The sequence below is a fragment of the Stylophora pistillata genome, chromosome 10 (genome assembly GCF_964205215.1).
Source record: "Stylophora pistillata chromosome 10, jaStyPist1.2, whole genome shotgun sequence".
NCBI lineage: Eukaryota > Metazoa > Cnidaria > Anthozoa > Scleractinia > Pocilloporidae > Stylophora > Stylophora pistillata.
The window spans coordinates 1,572,895-1,593,705 of record NC_142528.1 but is presented as its reverse complement, the minus strand read 5'-3'; the positions used below and the strand labels follow the sequence as shown (position 1 = coordinate 1,593,705).

The window sequence follows — 20,811 nt, the reverse complement described above, 5'->3', positions numbered from 1 at the left end:
TGTGTATAACAAAGCTACAGACTCGCATAATTACTTGTTGTATTCGTCTTCGCATCCATCTCACGTTAAGAATTCCATTCCTTTCTCTCAGTTTCTAAGACTTCGTCCTTTATGTAGCGATGACTCTGATTTCCACCACAAATCAGAGTCAATGTGCCAGTTATTCGATAAACGTGGTTACCTGATTCTGTCGTTCAAGCGGGTTACCACCGCGCCCAACTTATTGATCGACATTCAGCACTACAAACGTCACAAAAGGAAGATTCCGACCGCATTCCATTCACCCTCACAACAAATCCGTTAAATCCATCATTCTTAAAAACTTTAAATTACTTCAAAACGATCCAGGGACAAGCACTATCTTTTCGCAGCCTCTGCTCATTTCATTCAAACGCGACAAAAACGTAGGTAATTTTTTGGTCAGAAGTTCTTTTCAGACTAATGACCAACCAGACACTTTTAAATGCGCTCGTGCACGATGCAAAATGCGTCCTTTCATTCACAACACTGAGAAAATATCGGGACCCAAACGATCCATTAAGATCACCGATCACTTCACGTGCACCTCCGCCAATGTAATCTACTGCATAACTTGCACTTATTGCAAAAAGATTTACATCGGCGAAACAGGCAGAAGACTAGGTGACCTATTCCGAGAACACCTTCGCGACGTGGAGAGGAATGACAAGGACACATCGAAACCAGTCGCTAGACATTTTAACTTGCCTAATCATTCCAAGCAACATATGGCAATCTGCGGTCTTTCCCAGTTACACTTAGGTAGCACGGAAACCCGTAAACTCTTGAACAAAAGCTCACCTTTCAAACCGGCAGTCTAAATCCCACAGGTATCAACGAACGCTTTTCATTCCACTAATTTATTCGTGTTTTTCTCGTTGCCATGTTCCCACCAATCACGTAGCTCTATTTTCTGCCTTTAAAAGCACACACAAACCACAATTCCTCTATTCGCTCGGACGAAGGGCTAACGCTCGAAACGTCAGCTTTTATAATCGTGAGGGTGGCCAATTTACCATTTCAACTTTGTTGATTTATTGAAATTATTTCGTTACCCCCACCGACGCAGCCCCAAACAGTTTCTTGAGAAACTATCAGCCTTTATTCATAAATATTACTCAGTTTTAATAGACCGGTCCAGCTTGTCTGTTAAAGTGGGGCGTAACGATTATTGTTCCACAGAAATATGTTTGTATTTTTTATCAGGGAAACAGTACATTGTACTTAATTGACAATCATGGCCACACAACACAACAGAATTTTAATATTTTCTTTCAATTAAATGGACAATGCCTGCAATATTGAAGCAAGAATGTTTTTCAAACTTTCATCAAAATTCAGTTTAGTTTCAGCTTGTCCGTTGGTGCGACTTTTTGCCCTTTTTGGCTTTTTTATGAAAAGCGGGAACCACAGAACAAAGTTCCCGCTGAATTCTCAACTAGTGCATGATGAAAATTTTCAATTCACGCCGGGCTGGCGCGCGCTGTGAAGCGGAACTTTGCCGCCCGCTGTTGTTTGAAATTGAACAGCAGAGATACGAATAAAAGTATAAAACAGTTTTCAAAATGGCGGTCCAAAATGCCATTTTGAACGCCACTGAGGCTCTGCGTCCACTACGCAATGAAGTCGATAATTTCTTTTTGTTTAAAGAAGAAGTGAAAACAGCTCTCACTTCAATTTTTGAAAAACACTGTGTGGGCCAAAGCTCTTTAAAACGAGCTAAGATGTCACAAATTCCAGCGTCAGCACTCCTCGAGGGAGAAGTAAAGATGTGGCGAAAGATGCTCCATAGGCGCCTCAGTCCAAGAATGAAGGCCCGAAGCGGTTGGACCGTAGAGTTTAAACGGGCGATGTCCTCGGAAATATTCTCCTTAATTTTACAGAGCGTTAAAAAGGCCCGTTCCGCTTATGGTGTTTCGTACAAAGAAGAAAAACACACAGATGTCATCTACTATCACCGAGAGAACAGACTTATTCGAGATTTTGGCAACTTATCCGAGCTAAACAACGACTCAGTTCGAGAATTCCTAACGAAGAAGAGTAAAGGAATAAGTAAAGGAACTTCAAAAGTTTCCATAAGTTCTGAAACTCCTTTCACCATCACATTTACCAAGAGGACACAGCAAGTGGTGGTGAAAGCCCACTACAAATTCACCAATGAATTTGGCTACACCTTTTCGTAGGCATATACAAGTCATGAAAACTAAAAAAAATGGGGTATATTCCAGGCTGTTTGTAATTATAAGTTGTCCTAACATTATGCACTCAGCTGATTTGAAGTTTCTTACCTTCCCTTAATTGTATTCCACTCTGCACAGTTACCAATAAATCATATTAAAATACCATAGACTTGCATTATCAATATTGGAAACAATGTTGGAATGCCATTCAGTTTGATTTGTTTTGTTGGGTCAAATTTTAATCAAAACCACACAACAGAAGGGTGATCAAAGTGTAATTTATTCAAACACCATCTTAAAGGTCCTATGTGCTACCAATACAATACATCATAATATAATCTCAAGTCAACAGTGATTTTGAGTCAGACTGTGTACAGATTTAGCATTAATTACAAAAGCTGTGGAGCAATCTTTCCATCCTTAACACTATGCTCTATAAATTTCATGATTGGGTCCCCACAAAAACAGCACTTAGCATCCTCAGGACATGCTTTTAACAGACCCCAATAACAATAAGATGGATCACTGAATACCCTTTCTGGGATGTAGGCTACATTTTTGCATGCAGATTCTGGCTGCTGAAAACCATGCTGAGGCAGCCAAATCAGCATCACATATTCATGTCTAAATATTTCAACCCATCTCTTTTGATATGTTGTATTTTCACTTAATTTTTTCAGAAACACATGCTTTGCTTCTCGCCCTTCCATTGTTACCATTCCCAACCCCTGCCCATACTTTTCAAGCATTTGACGACAATGAGTGGGGACAATGTGATCCAATGTCCAGACAGTAGGATTTACAGACCTTGGCAAAAACATTGAATTTACTTTAAAATACTCATAGCAGGCAATAGAAAGCTGATCAATCTGGTCTAATGTTATCTCAAATCTATTAAAGAGAGAAACACAGTCTCTCAGCCTCACACCTAAGTAAGCTAAAGCAAGAACTGTTTGACGTTCTTTCCTGGAGTCGCTTTCACAGCTAAGCCACTTGATTAATCTCATGAAATTATGACAAAAACAACGGGAATCTTTTCCAGTAAATCTATAATGCAAATCAGCTCCAGACCCTTGAGTTTCATTGAACCATTGTTTTGTCTTGTTTGCAAGGCGCCTGGTCTTTACTTCTGTTTGTAAAGCTGTAACTACTCTTGTGAAAGGGCTATCAGATGGGACCTCTGAAAACTTTTTACAATCAGCTGGCAACTTAGATTTTCTTATAGCTTCTGTCAAAACTGCTTTAAAAAAGTACTGCCAAGCATTGTTCTTCAGATGAAGGGGTTCCACGTGAGCTTTATCAATATAAGAACCTAAAAGAGGCAAAAATTCTTGTCTACTACTTTGTTTGGCAATGAAATCTGTGATTTTAGATCTCTTTGTCTTCACAGAAATTTTTTCAAGTGCTACTCTTTTTTTAAATGCTTCAACCTTGTTGACAACATTTACTCTTTGCTGGTAATTCCATGGCTTCCACTTGTTTGACCTGTCAGTTCCAAATGTACCCTTCACATCCCTACAATCAGCTAATGAAACATTTTCAAAGGGCGAGAAATACTTAGCGCTAATAGTCAATTCACCTGCCAACATGGCAAGCATCTTCATGTCATTTGGCAATTCCTCCAGCTTAAACCTAAATTTAATGCCTTCAAATTCATACTCGGTTCTTTCTAACTCTGCAATTTGTGGTAATAATGACCTCACATATTTCTTTGTAAAAGGAGAACTTTCATCACAGTTGGCACCAAAAATTAGAAAGTTATCATAACTTGATGCCACCCTTCTTCCAACATTGAGGAAGCTGACCAAGAAAGAACATGCACTCTCATTCTTGCCAAATGGGCATCCATCACCACCAAGAGCAATTTGAAAAGTGCCTGTTGATTCTGTAAAGCCTTTCAAGCTTTGTTTTATATTCTTAGAGAGATAAAATTTGGAAAGCATTGGAAGGTGTTGTCTTAAGTCTCTATATGCACCATTCACTGGGTTTTCAGTTTCTAAGCCCTCTAGATAGTCTAGGTCAATTTCATGAACAGTTCCAATATCAATCTTTTTTAACTGTTCCACAAGGTTACTATACGTGAGAAGCTTTGGTACCTTACAGCCTTTACAAATTGAAATGCTTGTTCTTTTCCCTGGTTTACTTTCATTTGATTTCATTGAAAGCACCAGTCTAACACTTTTGTACTTTCGTTTGCCCATTACACCACTTGCATAATATGTTGCAATACTTCGTATAATGTTGTCATTTGACTTTTCAAATTTTAAAACATTTTTCTTAAATTCTTTGGAAACTACTCTATCAGTCAACTGCTTGTTCCCTGTCACATAACTTATGAGAGTATCCAGTTTGCATCTTTTCTGCAAAGTGTCAAACAATCCCTCAAAAGAGGCTGAAGAATGTTCATTTGTGCTTCCATGAATTCTGGCAGCAGCTTCAATGGTCTCATGCCTCCTTTTCCTTGCAATTCTTGGTCCCAATGTTGATTGTCCATCAGCTAGTGCAGTAGGGCTTCTTGTTCATGCCTGAGATACCGGTCCCTCATGTGTCTAAAAATATCACTAACTCATTAGACACTGGGTAGTAACACATTTATTAAAACAAGAAGTGGTTCAATGAGACCAAAATTGTAAACATTATAGATCTGAACACAACAATTGTATCTCGCCATATCTTACATTTGATATTTTGATGTTTATAGTTTAGAGACACCATCATTTATGACAGTCTTCTGACTGACCAAATGAACACAGGCACACACTCAGGTTTCTTGCCCAGGCACTGGCATAGAAGCCTGGCACTGGCTGTCATTCTGGTACTGGCTCTGTGTTAAGTGGCCAGTCCACCAAAATTTAACTTGTAAAAATAATTTTTCTTCTCACAAAATTGAATATGTTTCCATTAATGTTTTTATCAAAAATTGGCATAAAATTGTATCTATCCACTCATTAATGAAAATCTACAGTCAGAAGTTGTGCACAGCAGTTTTTTGCAGCACAATTACTGGTACTGGTAAAACAACCACAATGAGGAACCAAGAGTATACTCACAGTAATATTTTCAAACTCATTTGTTATGTCCCTGCATCGTTTCCTTACTGCGGCCAACTGAAAGCATCAATTAAACATGTCATTTCTTATGCACTGATTGGTTAATTTTTAAAGTTCATATAAAGTTCAAACAGATAAAAAAGCTGGGGGGTGTTAACAAATATTTGTGTAGGGAGGTACAGGGGGATGCACAAACCATTACCCAGTTTATAAATAAAATTGTTATTATTATTATCATTATTATTATTATTTTTAATTTCCTACCTTGTCAAAATTGAAATACAAGCCTCCCTGTACTCGCACTTCCACCACTTGCCTAAAATACCTTGATACAAATTCTCTAATATTCGAAATATAAAACATTCTCAAAGCACCACTACTAGTTTACGTTAAAACGACAAATTAAATATGTTATCTCGCCTTTTCCTGGGTTCGTTGGACTTTTTTGTATTCTGCCTGTAGCTTGCGATTTTCATTAACAGCTTTCTCTCTTGCAACCTTCCGATCTTTCATGTATTGAGCCAAGTTAAAGCGCGTGTTCTTTTTGGGCGGCATCCTAAATATTAACTCATTAAAAACTAAGAAAAGAATGCAAAATTAGGAAAACAAACATCATAGAGTTCTAGTCAAGGCTTTGAAGTTTCTCTTCGTAACAAAATTTTTCGGATAAGAATAAATATTTAAAAGACTATCCGGGCCAAAAATACCATACGAACGACAAGAAAACCTTACCTTCCCTTTTACTATAACCTCTGCTGTCTCTTTTCACGCGAACATCGAAGAAAGTATTGCATGTTTGGTATCGAAATGACGGGCAAACTTGTTTACTTTAAGCAAATTTGAGCTTTGGCGCCTTCGGACTAACCCAAGGACCGCTCGGAGGCATTTTTCGACAGGCATTGAACTCAGTTCCAGTCTTCTCTAAGAAACACACGGTCACAGACGCCATATTAGTAGACAATGATTGTTCCGCTTCATAGCGCGCGCCAGCCCGGCGTGATTCATGCTGCACCGAAGAAGATTGATCTAAAGAATCGACGAATTTAACAAAGAAGGAAACCAGAAGTGACTTAAAACAATGTGATTAACCTTCCAAATACATATCACAATAAACCAGAACTGCTTTCCCAGTGCCAGATGGATCCAGCCAGTAGTTGCTACTTGCAATGTCTTTCCTTTCGCTTGCTTTTATCTCATGGCATGAACGAGCTGCTAACTCCGAAATCGAACCCAAGGGAGCTGGTATAGGATAAATAGTTGAAAACAAAGTATTCGTAGGTGTGTTCGAATTCCTTTCACTTGAATGTCCTTCTTTGGCTGAGAATGGTTAAACTCTCTGTCAGACATCAACCTGACCTTGAGAGGCGGGGTCCTCTCACTCATAAGCCCACTGTTTAAGGCTTTTAGTTATTTTTTTTTACGGAAAGCGCGGAAGATCAGAAAATGTTGGCTGTTTGTAAAGTGGGAAGTATGACTAAAATATGTCTAACTATCATTTAAAATGCTTGGTCAAGTACTTACCTCTTCCGTTCAAACGCCGGATATAAAACCACGCTGGATCTACGGAGCGGAAATTCTCAGCTCTTGCGTCCTTTATGCGGTTGTTTAATTCACAGATCTGTTCTTTTCTTTTGAAATTATAGCTCTGGCAGGTAACTTCCCTTTCACATAAAATATCACAGATATCAGGAGCTACTACTGTCATTCTCTTGGAAACAAAACCTTTGAGAGCCATGCCACGAATGTTTACTTCTGTCCTGCATTGATCCTCAGAGGTTGCAAGGTTGGTGAACGAAACACAGACAAGAACATAAGTAAATCTCCAAAGCATTTTTCCTGAAAAACAAAATTCGTAAGGAGGTCCGCGTTTTACGTGTACGACATCAAAGGGCGAACTTTTTCTATTCTTAAGGCTGACAGTAAACCTTTCTTCTGTGGCTGTCTCTTCTTAATAGACAGACGGTCGAACAGATCTTATACTTCATTCAGCCTTCAAGAGATTTGCTTTGTCTGATTTTGAAATTTTCTTGAACCAACACATCACGGCCTGGATTTTTATTCTAACGTTCCGTTTGTTTAATCACAGGTTATGTAAACCGTAGATCGCTGTTTTTTTTTTATACTTAGAAGAAAAAGGCATTTCTGACCTATTGATTTCATGGTATGCACAATCTCTAGAAATTCGTTCACTAAAAAAGCTATCGTCTTTTTCGAATCACATGTCAATAGTCATCATCATAGTTACTGTGGTCAAAATGTTTGGACTCACTGGGCTGAGCCTCGTGGGTCCACAACATTTTCACCAATGAGATGATGAAATTGTTTTCGATAAGAGTAAAGGCCGATTTGTTAAACTTTTATCGGGATAGCGCAAATAATTTGCATGCTATTTCAGTTTGAAAAAAGCGCTAATTTTCCTTCTGTGATACAGTTTATGGTCACCGACGGCTTGTAGCTTGCGTCTTCATCGGCCGGATTTGTCAACTGGTTTGGCGGCTCAGATTTCAACACCTCTCAAGTACTGCCTTCTCTCAAAATCGTTAAAAGGGAGAATTTTCGAGCAGGATATAACCTACTTACTCACAGAACAATCTGTTTTTCTCATTAATAAGAGCCACTTTGCTTACCTTACATACCAAGTACTGACAGCTGCCTATTGACTATTCTTTATCAGGATGACAGCAGAAACAACAGAGTTCCGTTTCCTAATTCAATTCGTTATCATATTATTTTCAAATCCCTTGTTATTTTACTTTTAATGGAAAAGTGAAAGTTTAGTATTTTCCAGCTACAGGCTGTATTGTCCAAAATTATCAGCCAGTGTCTTATTTCTAAAATTTCCAAACTAGTTACATTTTGCTTCAGAAGAGGCTATTTTGAGGATCGTCCCCGTTGGGCATTATTGAGCCATCGAGCGGGATCCAAAAGTCGAAAATGGGGTTTTTGGATACCGTTGTAGAAACAGAAAATGTTTTTCCTCTTTTGGTTGCTAAAAGCCATATTACCCTTACATTATATCCTTTGTAGTCTTCTCATTTCCATAACATGTGTCGTAAAATAACTTCAAAATATGTGAACATCTAACAAAATCTGTACGAGCTTATCTTATTGCAGTCCAAGGGGAAAACATTTTTAGATTAAATAATTCATATATCCAATACTAGTAGAATAAGTTCGCTTGAATATTTCAAGGCTTAGCTGTGTAAATAAAGATAGAAAAAAAAGGAAAATAATGCTTTCGCAAACTTTGGAATAGTAATTAGACGTGAGCAAGGAAACAGCTCTTAGAAGGAGAATCTCACCTTGTCCTTCTGGTATTAGGGAAGCTAAAACGGCGAAAACGAAGCAGTAGAATACATGTACCATGTTCTCCCGTTATAATTCGAACCACCACAGTAAGGTTTTCTAATTTGAGTAGCACCTCAGATAATTATAAATTGGGACAGCTGAAGTTTAATCTACGTTCAAATACGCGACCCTATTTATTCAATTATGATGTAAGGCCTTCAGTGGTTGTCAGAATTGATCATAAATTAGTTCCACTGGGATGCAGTTGGTTGGTGAAACTCGATTATTCATAATGTGTATTAATGGCCTTTTATTTCAATTTGTAGAGGAAGATGTCCTCTTTGTGTTTTCCTAGTTTGGCTTAAGTAATTCAAATAACCCTCTAAGCGATACATGACAGGAATCAGTAAACGAGCCGCCACATCACATTTCTGGTTTTTAAGTTGGCGCATTTTACAGATATCAGTAATGATGACCACGCACGAGATTACTGCGTGATGGATGTCCTCCCCTGGGGTGGGATGGGTGGGATTTATTGGGTGGACTACTCGCATGGATCGCATATGTTCCGTTCTAGTCCTACCCTACTGCGATAATGCAGTGGAAAATGGTTAGAAAAACTCCCCATATGGGAAAAGAATGCATTATGTACAAAAATTACATTTACGTCAACAACTGTAAATTAAACCTTTTAAGGTTAAACTACAAAGAAGCGGTTTATTTCAGCTACACTTCTTAACAGACACTAATGTAGTGAACCATTAGGTTTATTTTGCATGTTTCGGCCGAGCACCAGCGTACAATAATAAAGGAACACATACTCAAAAACATTGCATTTTCAGTAATCGTTATCAAAGCACGCGACAAAAAGACATACCGAGAGCTTAGCAACCACTAACAAACATCGTGGTTAGAACGGTGGCCAGAAAAAACTGCTGTAAAATACCCCGTAGAGAAAAAGAGACAGGAAATCTGGGTAGGAACTAGGCACAAGCTCACGTAACCTTCCTACTAGGCTATATGCATACTTACAAAAAATAAATAAATAAATAAACTTAGCAATAGCTGAGAAGGTGTAGGTCTAGAATGATTGCCCACGTGTAATCACAAGCTTTAATACTCGTATCACTATACCCATAATACATCTATACTCAAGGACCCAGGCCCTTGCCCTGTTGCTCTCGTGCCGCAGAAATATTTAATTTCCGGCTTATTCGTTGGCACTCAAACGCCAGAAATTCCATTTTTTTCGAGGAAAGGCATCCTGGTTGATTTGATAAAACAAAGCAAATAGAAACAGAAAGTAGCCCCTTGTCATAGAGCCAGGTGCCTCTACTGTAAGTTGATGAAAATCCACGGAAAGAAATTATGTCCCAAGTTCCTTAGGCTGCTTTAATGAAACTTTTGCAAATCTTTTTTAGACTGCCTTCGGGTCTTTTATTAATTTCAGGCAAATTTCTTATTGGCACATCCTCTCCTACTGCATGGGAATGGTATGAAAAGTTAATCGAGGGACAAACTGCCTGTTATAGGGACAGCCGTGAACGGAAAAGTTAAAAAAAGGTCTTGATCGTCACAATCATATTGGCCATAGCTTTTGAGCTGACACTACTTTCTCTTTCTTTCTACGAAAACGCGCCGCTTTGATGATCATAACAGTCAGTGTCATATTTGCAATTTGTTGGGGAGCAGAGTCAGTTGAATACGTGTTAGGATTCCTAACGACTCTCAACATTAAGTTTGTCCATATCACTATCGTTGACATGATGGTGTTGCTTAATTCAGCTGTCAACCCCTTCGTGTATGCCCTCCTGAACCATCAATTTAGACAAAAGAGCAGGGGAGTGATGTGCTGCACGAGTTCTGTGATAAAACCCAGGCCTCGGGCTGAAACTGGAACAGAGGAAAGTGTAGCCAATGAGACTAAGCTTTAGGTTTTTAAACAGCAGACGACACATGAGAGTCTGGATGGGGTTCACTGACAACTGACAAATGGCCAAAATTTTAACTGACAACTGAAAAATCGCTGAAAATCTAACTGACAACTGACATTTGTGGTGGGCTTTTACTGATAGCTTACAAAAGACCGCATCGCCCTAAATATCCTAAAAGCTGGAATTACATATCAGTAGGAGTACGCCAGATCCCTGGTCTAACAGAATTGCCCAGCAAATATGGCCTAGGAGATTTTGATGTTGAACTTTACCACATGGCTCGAATTTTCTTAAGCCTAGAAGTTGAACTACTTCTAAAGAGCAAGTCGAGGTCTTAAGCTTGTAAAGAATTTGAAGACAGGCTAGGATAGCGTTCATTGACCCAGGAGACTCTGTCCTTCTGAGAAAAGCGTTAAAACCTTGACGGGCTCTAGTCAGAAAGCAGCAAGTGATGGAACGGATGAAACGTGTACTTATACGCAAGTTCGTGGCATCTGTTCTGTGAAGAAGACTTTATTCGTATCGAATGTTGCTACAAGTCGCTTTAAACTAGCATCGGGACTCACTGGTACTGTGTCGTTCTTAGAGTCCTTGAAAGTCTCTAGAACAGTTTTGGACTCAAAGCATAGAGAAAGCACACATGCCTCTTCAAGATACCGCAGACAAAGTATCGTATGTAAATGACAACATCGCAAAGACCGTTTATGAGGTGAAACAAAGGTATAGTATAAAGGAAACCACGGCAACCAATGACCCTAAATAAACTTTGTTTAATAAAACTCGAGTCTCACTAAAACTTCTCCAAGGAATACGCCTCCTGCACAACAGCATAGTTTCAATTAGCAACGATAATCTCGAAGACATTGAATTGTGCACGTTGCTCACAACAGCTGCGGAGAATCAACAGGTAATTTCCTATTTTAAGCATGAGACTTTCACCGCATTGTTCTCAAGATTTTGGGATAATTACCAAGGAGTCGCTGAAGAGAGTAACAAAATGAGCAGCCAAAAAAATCCCGCTATCCTGTCCCTCAGACGACGGAGTTTGCAAATGTCAATTTACCCCGAGACTGAAAGTGTTATGAAAGAATTCGCGAAGAAGTAACGTTCCTCGCCGGAGGCAAAGGACAGTTCGGGTGGAAACTACGAAGGACAAGGAAGGGGCTTTACCACCGGCCGTCTACACGAAGCAACAAGACTCCACCAAAGTGGACTTCTTAGCCGGGTTAGGGAACGATTTTCAGCCAGTAGGGCTCAGCAGCGACAAACGAGCCGACTGTATCGTTGAAGTGGAAGTTGCTGAGGTGCAAACATATGTAGACGGACTCAGAAGACGACCAATTCGCGCCCATTTTCGCTTGGATTTCTAAAATATGCTTACAGTAGATATCTCTAATAACCTAATTGGAAAGTAGACAAAGGAACATTCCTTTCCGCCAGATTATTTCATTGGAGTCAATCGCAATCGACACATTATAAAACAAAACATAAAAACATAGTATTGTGCTTGAGGACTCTTCAAAAGTTTGTTTTCCTTCTGAAGATCTTCTTTCTAACATTTTGACCGGCTAAGACGGTTGAAAAGAAATGTTTCAATTTTGCACACGGGCGTACAGAAGTTTGTGTGCAGAAGGGTGATAATTTAACTTAAACACCCTTCAAACAAAGACTGCAAGTCACTTGGGATATCTTGGAATTACTTTATTCCAGAATTGAGAAAAAGGAGCTCTTACTTTATCAATTTTCGACTTAATTTTTGAATTTATGCTATGTGCAGTTTTTGGCCAAAAATAGGATCGGAAAGTAGTAATAAACTTCCGCAACATTATCAAATAATGGCGGACGAGAAATCGTGAATTTAATGGCCCGAAAAAAAATACATTTTTGGTGCTCGGTCTAAACTGAAATTTTGCAGACTAGGTGAAGGAGACACACTGAACACGAAAATGGAAAAAAATTATGTACGGAAATTTTGATCTCACGGGCACTTTAAGGGTTTGCGGTCCGACGATTACAAACTCACCTTCAGAGATTTTTAGTTCTCTGAACCAGTTTTTGAATTCATATTTTGCAGTAAATGGTTTGAACCCGGGGGTAACATGTGAAGGTGTAGTCTGATCGTCCGGGTGAGTGTAGTCCTGAGAAGGACTGTTGTCGGTGGTAGTGACTGACGTTTCGACAACCTGTGCGGAAGTCATCATCAGAGTCAAGTCAATGATTGTTGTCAGTAGAATGTTCTTATTCCAGTTCGTGTGAAATGATCGGTTGGTTTTGCCGTGATGTTATTGGCTGTAAGACTCAAGTGACGTAAGTCGGTCGTGATTGGTCTGTTTCGATCTGTCGGTGAAGTTAGGTCGTTCTTTTTCGGTCGTTTGTGATGTTTATGTCGTGAATGAGTCGTTTGTATGGAGCGGGTAGTTGTTGACATCTGTTTAGGGGAGTCTGTTCTAAGTTAGTAAACCAGCTTTCCAGAGTCAGTCGTTGAAAATAGTCAGTGCTGTAGGTTAGGCCTTGCGCAGAGTCCCAGTCAATGTTGTGGTTGGTAAGTCGATGGTGTTCAGCAATGTGATTGCTAACATCACCTTTCCTCGTCGCCCGTCTGTGTTCAGTCAGTCTTGTTGTGAAGTTTCTGCCAGTCTCACCGATGTAGGAGGCTTGGCAGTCGGAACAATTGATCTTATAAATCGTTCCCTGTCTGTTCCTCGGTTCGTCTTTGTCTTTAACGTTGGTTAGTAACTGACGTAGTGTGGTGATGGGTTTGTGGGCGACGCGGATATTGAAGGGTAGTAAGATGCGCGAGATGTTTTCAGACATGCCTTTTATGTACGGTATGGTTGCTGTAGTCGTAGTGGTCGCGGTGTCGTTTGTTTCGGTAGTGGTAGTGGGTCGGTGAGTGTTTCGTCGGATGAAGTCGTTGTTGTAGTTGTTCTTCGTGAAAACACGGTGAAGGTATTTGTTCTCCGACGAAGGTATTTGTTTCACACGAACTGGAATAAGAACATTCTACTGACAACAATCATTCACTTGACTCTGATGATGACTTCCCCACAGGTTGTCGAAACGTCAGTCACTACCACCGACAACAGTCCTTCTCAGGACTACACTCACCCGGACGATCAGACTACACCTTCACAATTCATATTTTGTAGGTGACTTGAAGGATTTTAAGTTCGGAGATTTCGAAAGCGTCCCTAACGACAGAAAATTGTTTTAGAATGCCCTTTGAAATCTTTTCCTTAAATCCAGGTTGCAGAAATGTACAGAAGCCAAGAAACTGTGAAGAATAATGCAAATCCTCCACCAACTACAGACGCTTCTGATGACTTCTATTGATGCAAGAAATAATTTTTTTCCATGTCCTTTGCAAAAAGAGATATTGGCGTTTCTTGAAAGCATAGACAAGTGATTTACCTGCACCCTTTGAAAGCATTGCATCGTATAGTCGCAGTAAGCGCTTGTTTCGACGTAATAATTTAAGGACTAGTTAAATTTTCAATCAAGCTGTGTTACGAGCTGCTCCTCTGACCTTTCACACCCTTTAACTTACGAGAGTGGTCAGGTTTTAATTTCCTCCTACAGTTAAGACACCGTCTAGTATATAGGTAATGAGAATTATGCCAGATAAATCTGCTGCACGCGAAGGGTCCAAGCGGAGCCCCATACCGAAGTAAACAAGAGAACCCATCGAGGCGAGGTGGTTGTCTGTGGCAAAACTACCTTTAGGATGCGTTACAGGCTGCACGGTGGTCAAAAGATAGTAGAGCCTAGACAGGCAAACCGTTTCTTGCTAACTCGATCTTAATGAACTTCACGACCTGAGGGAAATTCGGATAAAATGGGGGGAAGCAAAAAAGGGACCAACTCGAACTCTAGGGTCAGCCGAAATCTATCGCAAGTAAACATAGATGTATTTGTACACGATCCTCGCAGTAAAGAATACTATTTAAGAAATAGTGAATATCAGACCTGAAAAAATTCAGGCCTGTACGGGATTCAAACCACTGACCTCTGCGATACTAGTGCAGCGCTCTACCAAATGAGCTAACAAGCGAACTGGGAGTAGGTCATCAAATTAATTCGACATAAACCCGTAAGATGATAAATCAAACACAACGAGTATATGAAATTCATATATCTGAACTGCGGTTATAGAAACGTATTTGTGCAGGATCCTCGCAGTAAAGAGCACTATTTAAGCAATAGTGAAAATCAGACCTGAAAACATAGAACACTTAACTGGGTATTACTAAAACTTACTCCAGTGTTAATGCAGTCCACATCTATATGCGACAATCCACTCAAATACAAATACAACTAAATAAAAAAACTGATAACTTAAGTAACAAGTATTATATTAGGGGAGCATTCAGGGAAAGTACGCCGTCATAGAGAAACTGAAACGCGTGAAAAGTTCCAGCACTGTATGCTGTACTCTCTGATGGATTATTTCGGTGCTTCCCGCGAATCTCCAAGGAAGTAAATTGTTACAAAGCTTCATCTGAGAATGCCTGGTTTACAATAATACAGCAATATGCCATAAGCTATAATTTGTCTTTCTAAGAATTATGAGATTATGTGAAATACCGCAACTATATTTTGTGCGAATATTGTTGCCATGTGTATTGATCACTTGATAAGCGTGATAGTCACATTACCATTTCCAGCCGTATTATAACAACATTCATTTTCCTGATTTGTTCCACTATTAAAAGATCCGCCTCCTCCGCCACAAGAGAGATTGTCGTTGTCACCTCCAGCTCCCCCAGAGTAACCTCCACCGCCGCCAGGTCCCCCAGAGGAAGGTGGATTTCCGCCGCCACCTCCAAACCCACCGTTATGCGTTCCACCTTTCCCACCGTTCAGAAATCCTTTGCCACCTTTACTGCCTCCTTTCCCATTAGCGTTAAAGCCGCCGCCGCCGCCACCTTAAACAATAAAACAAATGTTTAGTGGTCTCTAATGATACCGGAGCGGCATGCATAGAAATAACGAGAGATTAACATTTTTCTTCTATATTACAACTAAGTCACGAAAATCGAATTCCTGTTAAAGAATTTCACATGATTCTCACATTGCTTTTGTTGCGTCACCCGAATTCGTAATCAACCAACGACCCTGATAACTATTCTGATATCCACCTTTTTCCCGTTTTATGACCTAGTTGAGGGGCTCTAAACTAACGCAATGAGGGAGCAAGTGAAATAAGAATGTTAGTCAACGAGCTACATTCAAGTGAACTAAGATTTTTCGAAAGTGTTCGACTCTTTGGTGTATGTGCTTTTGATAGATCAGTTTCATGGGTTTAAATTGCTCCTGTGATGACTTTTTATCGCCGCACAGTTCTCACAGTTTGAATATAAATGGGTAAATCTCATTTTACTCACCTGGTCTATCGCCAGTGCTACCTCCTCCATTTCCGTTAGTTCCTCCCGACCCCAATGGCGAGGAGTACCCTGCATTCCCTGTGGTGCTTGTGGATGCATCACATCCTGAATGTTGTTCTGACATCTTTTTAATCCCCCCTCCACCTCCAGCAATGATCAAAGACGTATTGCCTCCTCTCACCACAAATGTACCTCCACCACCTCCTGCAGTTGTTATGGCGTAAGGCCCTCTTTTTCCTTTATGACCAACAAGTATACGAATGATCTCATTTTTGGTCAAAATAAAGTTTCCGATCATCCTTGCTCCTCTTCCTCCATTCTGGATGACACTGTCCTTACCATACCACCCCGCAGCCCCTATAGCTTCTATTTTATATTCTCCAGTGTATGGCACAGTCCATCGTTGAATACCACTGGATACGGTAACTTGACCGTCATGATCTTTCCCTGTATAGTGACCGCCAAGTGAGCGTGGACCGCTAGTTGCAGTCGAACCAAGATTTGTAAAGACAGCTTTAAACTCTAGGTAGATAGACAGAAAAGGAATGACGCTTTATTGTTGAAGGCCATACGGCTGCCTAACTGATAGCAAATATGCCTTCAGCGCACTCTTAAAGTAATGGGAGAGCGAAGAAATCTACTCGCGCCTTGTTTGACAAAGTAGCGGGAATAGTTGTCACTCGACCGCGCCCTTACCTATGCACATGTTTCTTCCATCCCCGATTAATCCTGCTTTGCAGGAGCAATTGTAAGAGTCTTCAGTGTTGTTACACGTGGCGTCAGCATGGCATCCATGCAGACCTTTCTCACATTCGTTGACGTCTACGATAAGCATAAAAATGATACCATCAGTTGACCTCCTTTTTATAACAGGAAGCAAAGAATACAGCGTTGAATTTACCTTGCTCACAAAAGTTTCCAGTCCACCCGGATGAGTTACACACACACGTGTAGTTGACGTGTTGGTTTACACACCTTGCACTGTTTTGGCACTGGTGTTGGATGCAGTAATCTGCAACTAAATGGGAAACATCTCAAATAACATTTACTTACACTTGATCAAAGTCATCAGGAAATATTTGTCTTGCTAACCTTCTGTTTTCATGTCACAGTAAGCTAGAATAGGGTTTCCAGACCTGATGGAATCCAACCAGTAATTACCGCTGACCACTTGTCCTCCCTCACTCGCCTTAATCTCTCTGCACGAATAGGCAGGCAACTCAGAAATGGAGCCGAGAGGGACTGGAATCGAAGAAATTAATTTACAGGAAGACGAAAGTTAGAAACAATGATGAGTACCGATGTAGAATCCTTGAACGAGGTAATTATTAGAAGTTTGAAGGAGAATTCGGTTATTTCTGATACTGATATAAGTTCTTTTACCTCGTTTTGAGTCACTCGCCATGTAATATCTGTCTTTGTCTTTGACAAAGTCCTCAGGTCTGGCCTCCTTGGTCCGGTTATTTAATTCGCACTTTGAATTGAGTATGAAGATGTTATAGCTTTGACATCTGAAATCAGCGTGACAAGCTTCTCGGCATTTCAGCGCGACGGCGCCCTGTCGGCCGTCGATCGTCATAAAGGTGTGGCCCCTGAGCATCATTTGGAAAATGGAGTGATTGCTTGCTCTACACTGCTTGCTGGTAATACTGTGGAACATTTGAGTCATGAAAAGCACGACAAAAAGGGAAATCTGTCCACTGACCATTGCTAGCATTATTGCTGTGACGTCTGCAAGAACAAGTACCATACGACGTTGAATATGTAGGGCGGAAAAGTAAAGGAAGAGATAAAAAATTGAAAAAAAATAAATAAATCCTGCATATACCGTAAGAGAAGAAATAGGATGCAAAATTTTCAATTGTGACAAAAATCCCACTAACTTCGCCAGCATTCACCCTCCAAGCCTTGACAAATTTCCGAATCGTTAGAATGGTCACATTTTTCCTTGAGCATCGCTCTCGAAAAATTATGTTCTTATCTTTTCACGCCAAATGGAGGCTATTGTTTACTCACACCTGTTTGGTCTCGTACGTGTAATGAAAATTTTCAATTGTAATTACGAAAAAGACTAATACGGAATTCATTCCCGCATGTAAACATTTGTTTGACAATCTTTGAATTTCGGTTTAATGTCTGCAAAAATCATTGTTCACAATCTGGTTTCTTGAAACGTCAGGACATATTCAGCAACCAGGACTGTCAACAAAACGTCGACAGATAGCTTTTGCCCTTTAGCTAAAGTTTCTTTCGTAAAGGCATAATTCAAATATTAAGAAGGTTAAAAAGGCAAATTTTCAAAATAAACCAAATAAACCACAGCAATATAAATCAAAATAAATCAAAATCAAATCAAATAAACCACAGCATGGTAACGTTAACAAGTACGTGATTAATGTTAGCATTTTTTGATTGAGTTTGTCATAGCCCCATCTCGTCATGCAAGGAATAACTTGAAACCAAGAGCCATAATTGGGCCCAATTATGGCTCTTGTTGAAACTTAAACGAAGTCATTCGTCCACTGGATAACTAAAGCTTTCGCTCTATAAGAAGAGAACAAAAGCCACCGAAAGTTTAGCTTTTGAAGTTAAAAAGAAACTGGATGAAAAAGGCTTCTTCAAAAAGGAATATTCCCGATTAAAATTCTGGGAGCAGTATGATGACATCGTTGGAAGATTTTCAATTAGTTACTGGGAAAGTCTAAAAGAAATTCGTTCAGTGTGTCAAGCTTGAGTGGACTATGCCCTCATCTTCCTGCTTATATTTATCAAAGCCTGCAAGGTACTTAACAGTTAAACCGCCTGACGTCGACTGCGCAGTCATCCTAACTCTCTTTCTACGGAAAGACCATATAAAAAAAATTCTGAGGTCGAGTTCTATTCTTTGTTCTCACAGTCATTCAGAGCAACAGTTAAGTTAATTTACAAACTAATGGTTGAATAATTCAGTTAAAGGTTTTTGAGACACCCTCTTGAGTGCTAACGATTAAAATTTAATAAGTACAAAACCTATTAATACGAATTTCAGATGACTCCACGAAATATCTCAAGGTATAAATCCGTTGCACACCCATAGAGGCAAATGATTTGCAGATCGGCGAGTGTTCTAAAGATTGAAATGTGAAAAAATTCCTCATACGTCACCCCCGCGAGCTGATTAGGATCAAAATTTCCATTGCGAGATTTTGTAATGTCTTTAAGAAACAAGCAAATGGGTCGAAAAAGATTCCTATTCAACTGATAAAATACAGAATAATTTTCAGAATGAAAGTAGGTGCGGAAAATCGTGCCGAGACATGTAAACCAAACAGACTTAGCTAATTTATTGTCAAGCGTGTTCTAAATAACTTTCTCTTGACTATTCATTTAAAGGAAATAAATTATTAAAAATCCGTATGAACGAGAATCCCTCTCTGTGTGCTTAAGGTTATGCTGTTTTCTGTAGTGGCTCTTTAACATACTGCAATATGTCTTGGTAGATAAGTTTTACTTTTAGGACTTAAGAGGTGTTCAGTTCGACTCTCTTGATCTAGAAATTGTTTATGTCCCAATTTTTCCCCGGGGCTGTATGCTCCTCATTTCAAATTTACTCCTTACTCCTTCTAGAAAAGTTCTAAAAAATTGCACGATGCATAACATAAAGATTTCCAGCAGTGCTTCCACGTAACCTACAAATTCAGTTATTAAAGTTTGCAACTTCGCTTCTCTAATGTCCCTCACTGACTTGAAAGAGACATAATCCAACTTTGGTGTAATTGCAAATAACGCCATACTAAAATGTTCTCTATGAAACTGAGAAGAAGCAAATAAAAATCAAAAAACCATATTTATATAGTACATTTATCTAAACTAATCGATGCTTACCTAAAAAAAAATTAAATCACTCAAGCGATTTGGTAAACATCATGGAAATCCTGTAAACAAAAAGAAGCGGCATCAAGGAATTTGGACCCGATTTGAGATAGATTTCGTTGTCAGGTCAAGTTACTGAACTTAAAACATCAAAACTGCTTCTTGTTCTCATTCTCTGTACCTTAGCCGTACTCGTGTAAGTAAAATAATTACCCATATTTTTACTTTAGCTTCTTGATGGACTCCAATTAGTCAAACTAGTACATCGAAAGAGCGGAAGACGTCGAATCATAATCTGCTGTGTTGCACAATCATTTGAGAGAACTTTATTTTCATTTGCTTTGAAAATATTACCAATGACGTTCAAAACAATCGCCAGTGAGGAAAATAGTAATAGATGACCCGAAAAGTAAAACAATGATTGAAAAGTGAAATTACAAACTCGACGAAACAAATGGAGGACGAAATTTTGTTCTCACGAAGAATCAGCATCGGCGAGTAATTACTGGCAACTGATACAGAATAGGGAAAAACAAAAACACCAACAGAATCGTATAAACTATTTTCACGTCTCCTTTGTAACTATTTTGAATTTTTTGAGATCCAACTACATAAATTTTTGTAATCTTTTTAGGCCACCTGATGTTAGTTTCTGACAAAACGAAACTTTCATGTCATATTCTGGACAGAAATTTTTAGAGTCAAAAAATATCAACGTATTTTTCGTAATTGATGCTCAGCTGCATGAATTCCTAAAATACTGCATGTTTTCATGATACGAACACAGAGAAACTTGGACTGCTTACCTGAAGTTGGTATTCAACGGATTATTTGTGTCTTGAAAGATAATTGAAAATTTTAGACCCATTTTATTTTGTCTCCCGCGGTAAGCTGCCTACTGGCAAGAAATGGGAAAAAAGATTCTTTGCTGTGTCCTGCCGCGAATGTTTAATTGGTCATTCATGTTTTGAGATATATAGACTAAAACGACTACAACGCACGCAAACTGGCCGCAGTTTGGTCAAATTAAGCCTCTCACGCATGCTCGCTGTTTGAACACTCCCAACAGACTATGCATGTAGTACAGGTGGCTTGTGGTGTGGCC

At 39.5% G+C, this 20,811-nt stretch overlaps 3 protein-coding genes and 1 pseudogene across 8 annotated transcripts; 2 read left to right on the top strand and 2 right to left on the bottom strand.

Annotated features, from left to right (window-relative positions):
- LOC148721265 (QRFP-like peptide receptor) overlaps positions 1-20,811 on the top strand; it is a 108,412-nt pseudogene that overhangs the window by 71,400 nt on the left and 16,201 nt on the right.
- On the top strand, positions 1,581-2,360 carry LOC148721269 (uncharacterized). Its single transcript, XM_088735918.1, has one exon. It carries the CDS (start codon positions 1,584-1,586, stop codon positions 2,199-2,201), a length of 618 nt encoding a protein of 205 aa, XP_088592044.1. The 5' UTR covers positions 1,581-1,583; the 3' UTR covers positions 2,202-2,360.
- Positions 2,463-6,261, bottom strand: LOC148721268 (uncharacterized). 2 transcript variants are annotated; one of them, XM_088735879.1, is made up of 3 exons: positions 5,513-6,261; positions 5,249-5,305; positions 2,463-4,747 (listed from the first exon to the last, which is right to left on the bottom strand). In XM_088735879.1, the coding sequence occupies exon 3, from the start codon at positions 4,397-4,399 to the stop codon at positions 2,588-2,590; it is 1,812 nt and encodes a 603-aa protein (XP_088592005.1). In that variant the 5' UTR covers positions 4,400-4,747; positions 5,249-5,305; positions 5,513-6,261; the 3' UTR covers positions 2,463-2,587. The 2 variants fall into 2 exon arrangements, with proteins under 2 accessions (XP_088592005.1, XP_088592006.1); XM_088735880.1 differs by having other exon boundaries at positions 5,669-6,261.
- On the bottom strand, positions 14,358-20,561 carry LOC148721267 (uncharacterized). Of its 5 annotated transcripts, none has more exons than XM_088735887.1 (9): positions 19,920-20,003; positions 19,719-19,768; positions 18,646-18,691; positions 17,238-17,585; positions 16,947-17,096; positions 16,756-16,872; positions 16,551-16,676; positions 15,855-16,376; positions 14,358-15,395 (listed from the first exon to the last, which is right to left on the bottom strand). In XM_088735887.1, exons 4-9 carry the CDS (start codon positions 17,569-17,571, stop codon positions 15,097-15,099), a joined length of 1,548 nt encoding a protein of 515 aa, XP_088592013.1. In that variant the 5' UTR covers positions 17,572-17,585; positions 18,646-18,691; positions 19,719-19,768; positions 19,920-20,003; the 3' UTR covers positions 14,358-15,096. The 5 variants fall into 5 exon arrangements, with proteins under 5 accessions (XP_088592013.1, XP_088592014.1, XP_088592012.1 ...); XM_088735888.1 differs by having other exon boundaries at positions 19,888-19,955; XM_088735886.1 differs by lacking the exons at positions 18,646-18,691; positions 19,920-20,003 and adding an exon at positions 20,513-20,561.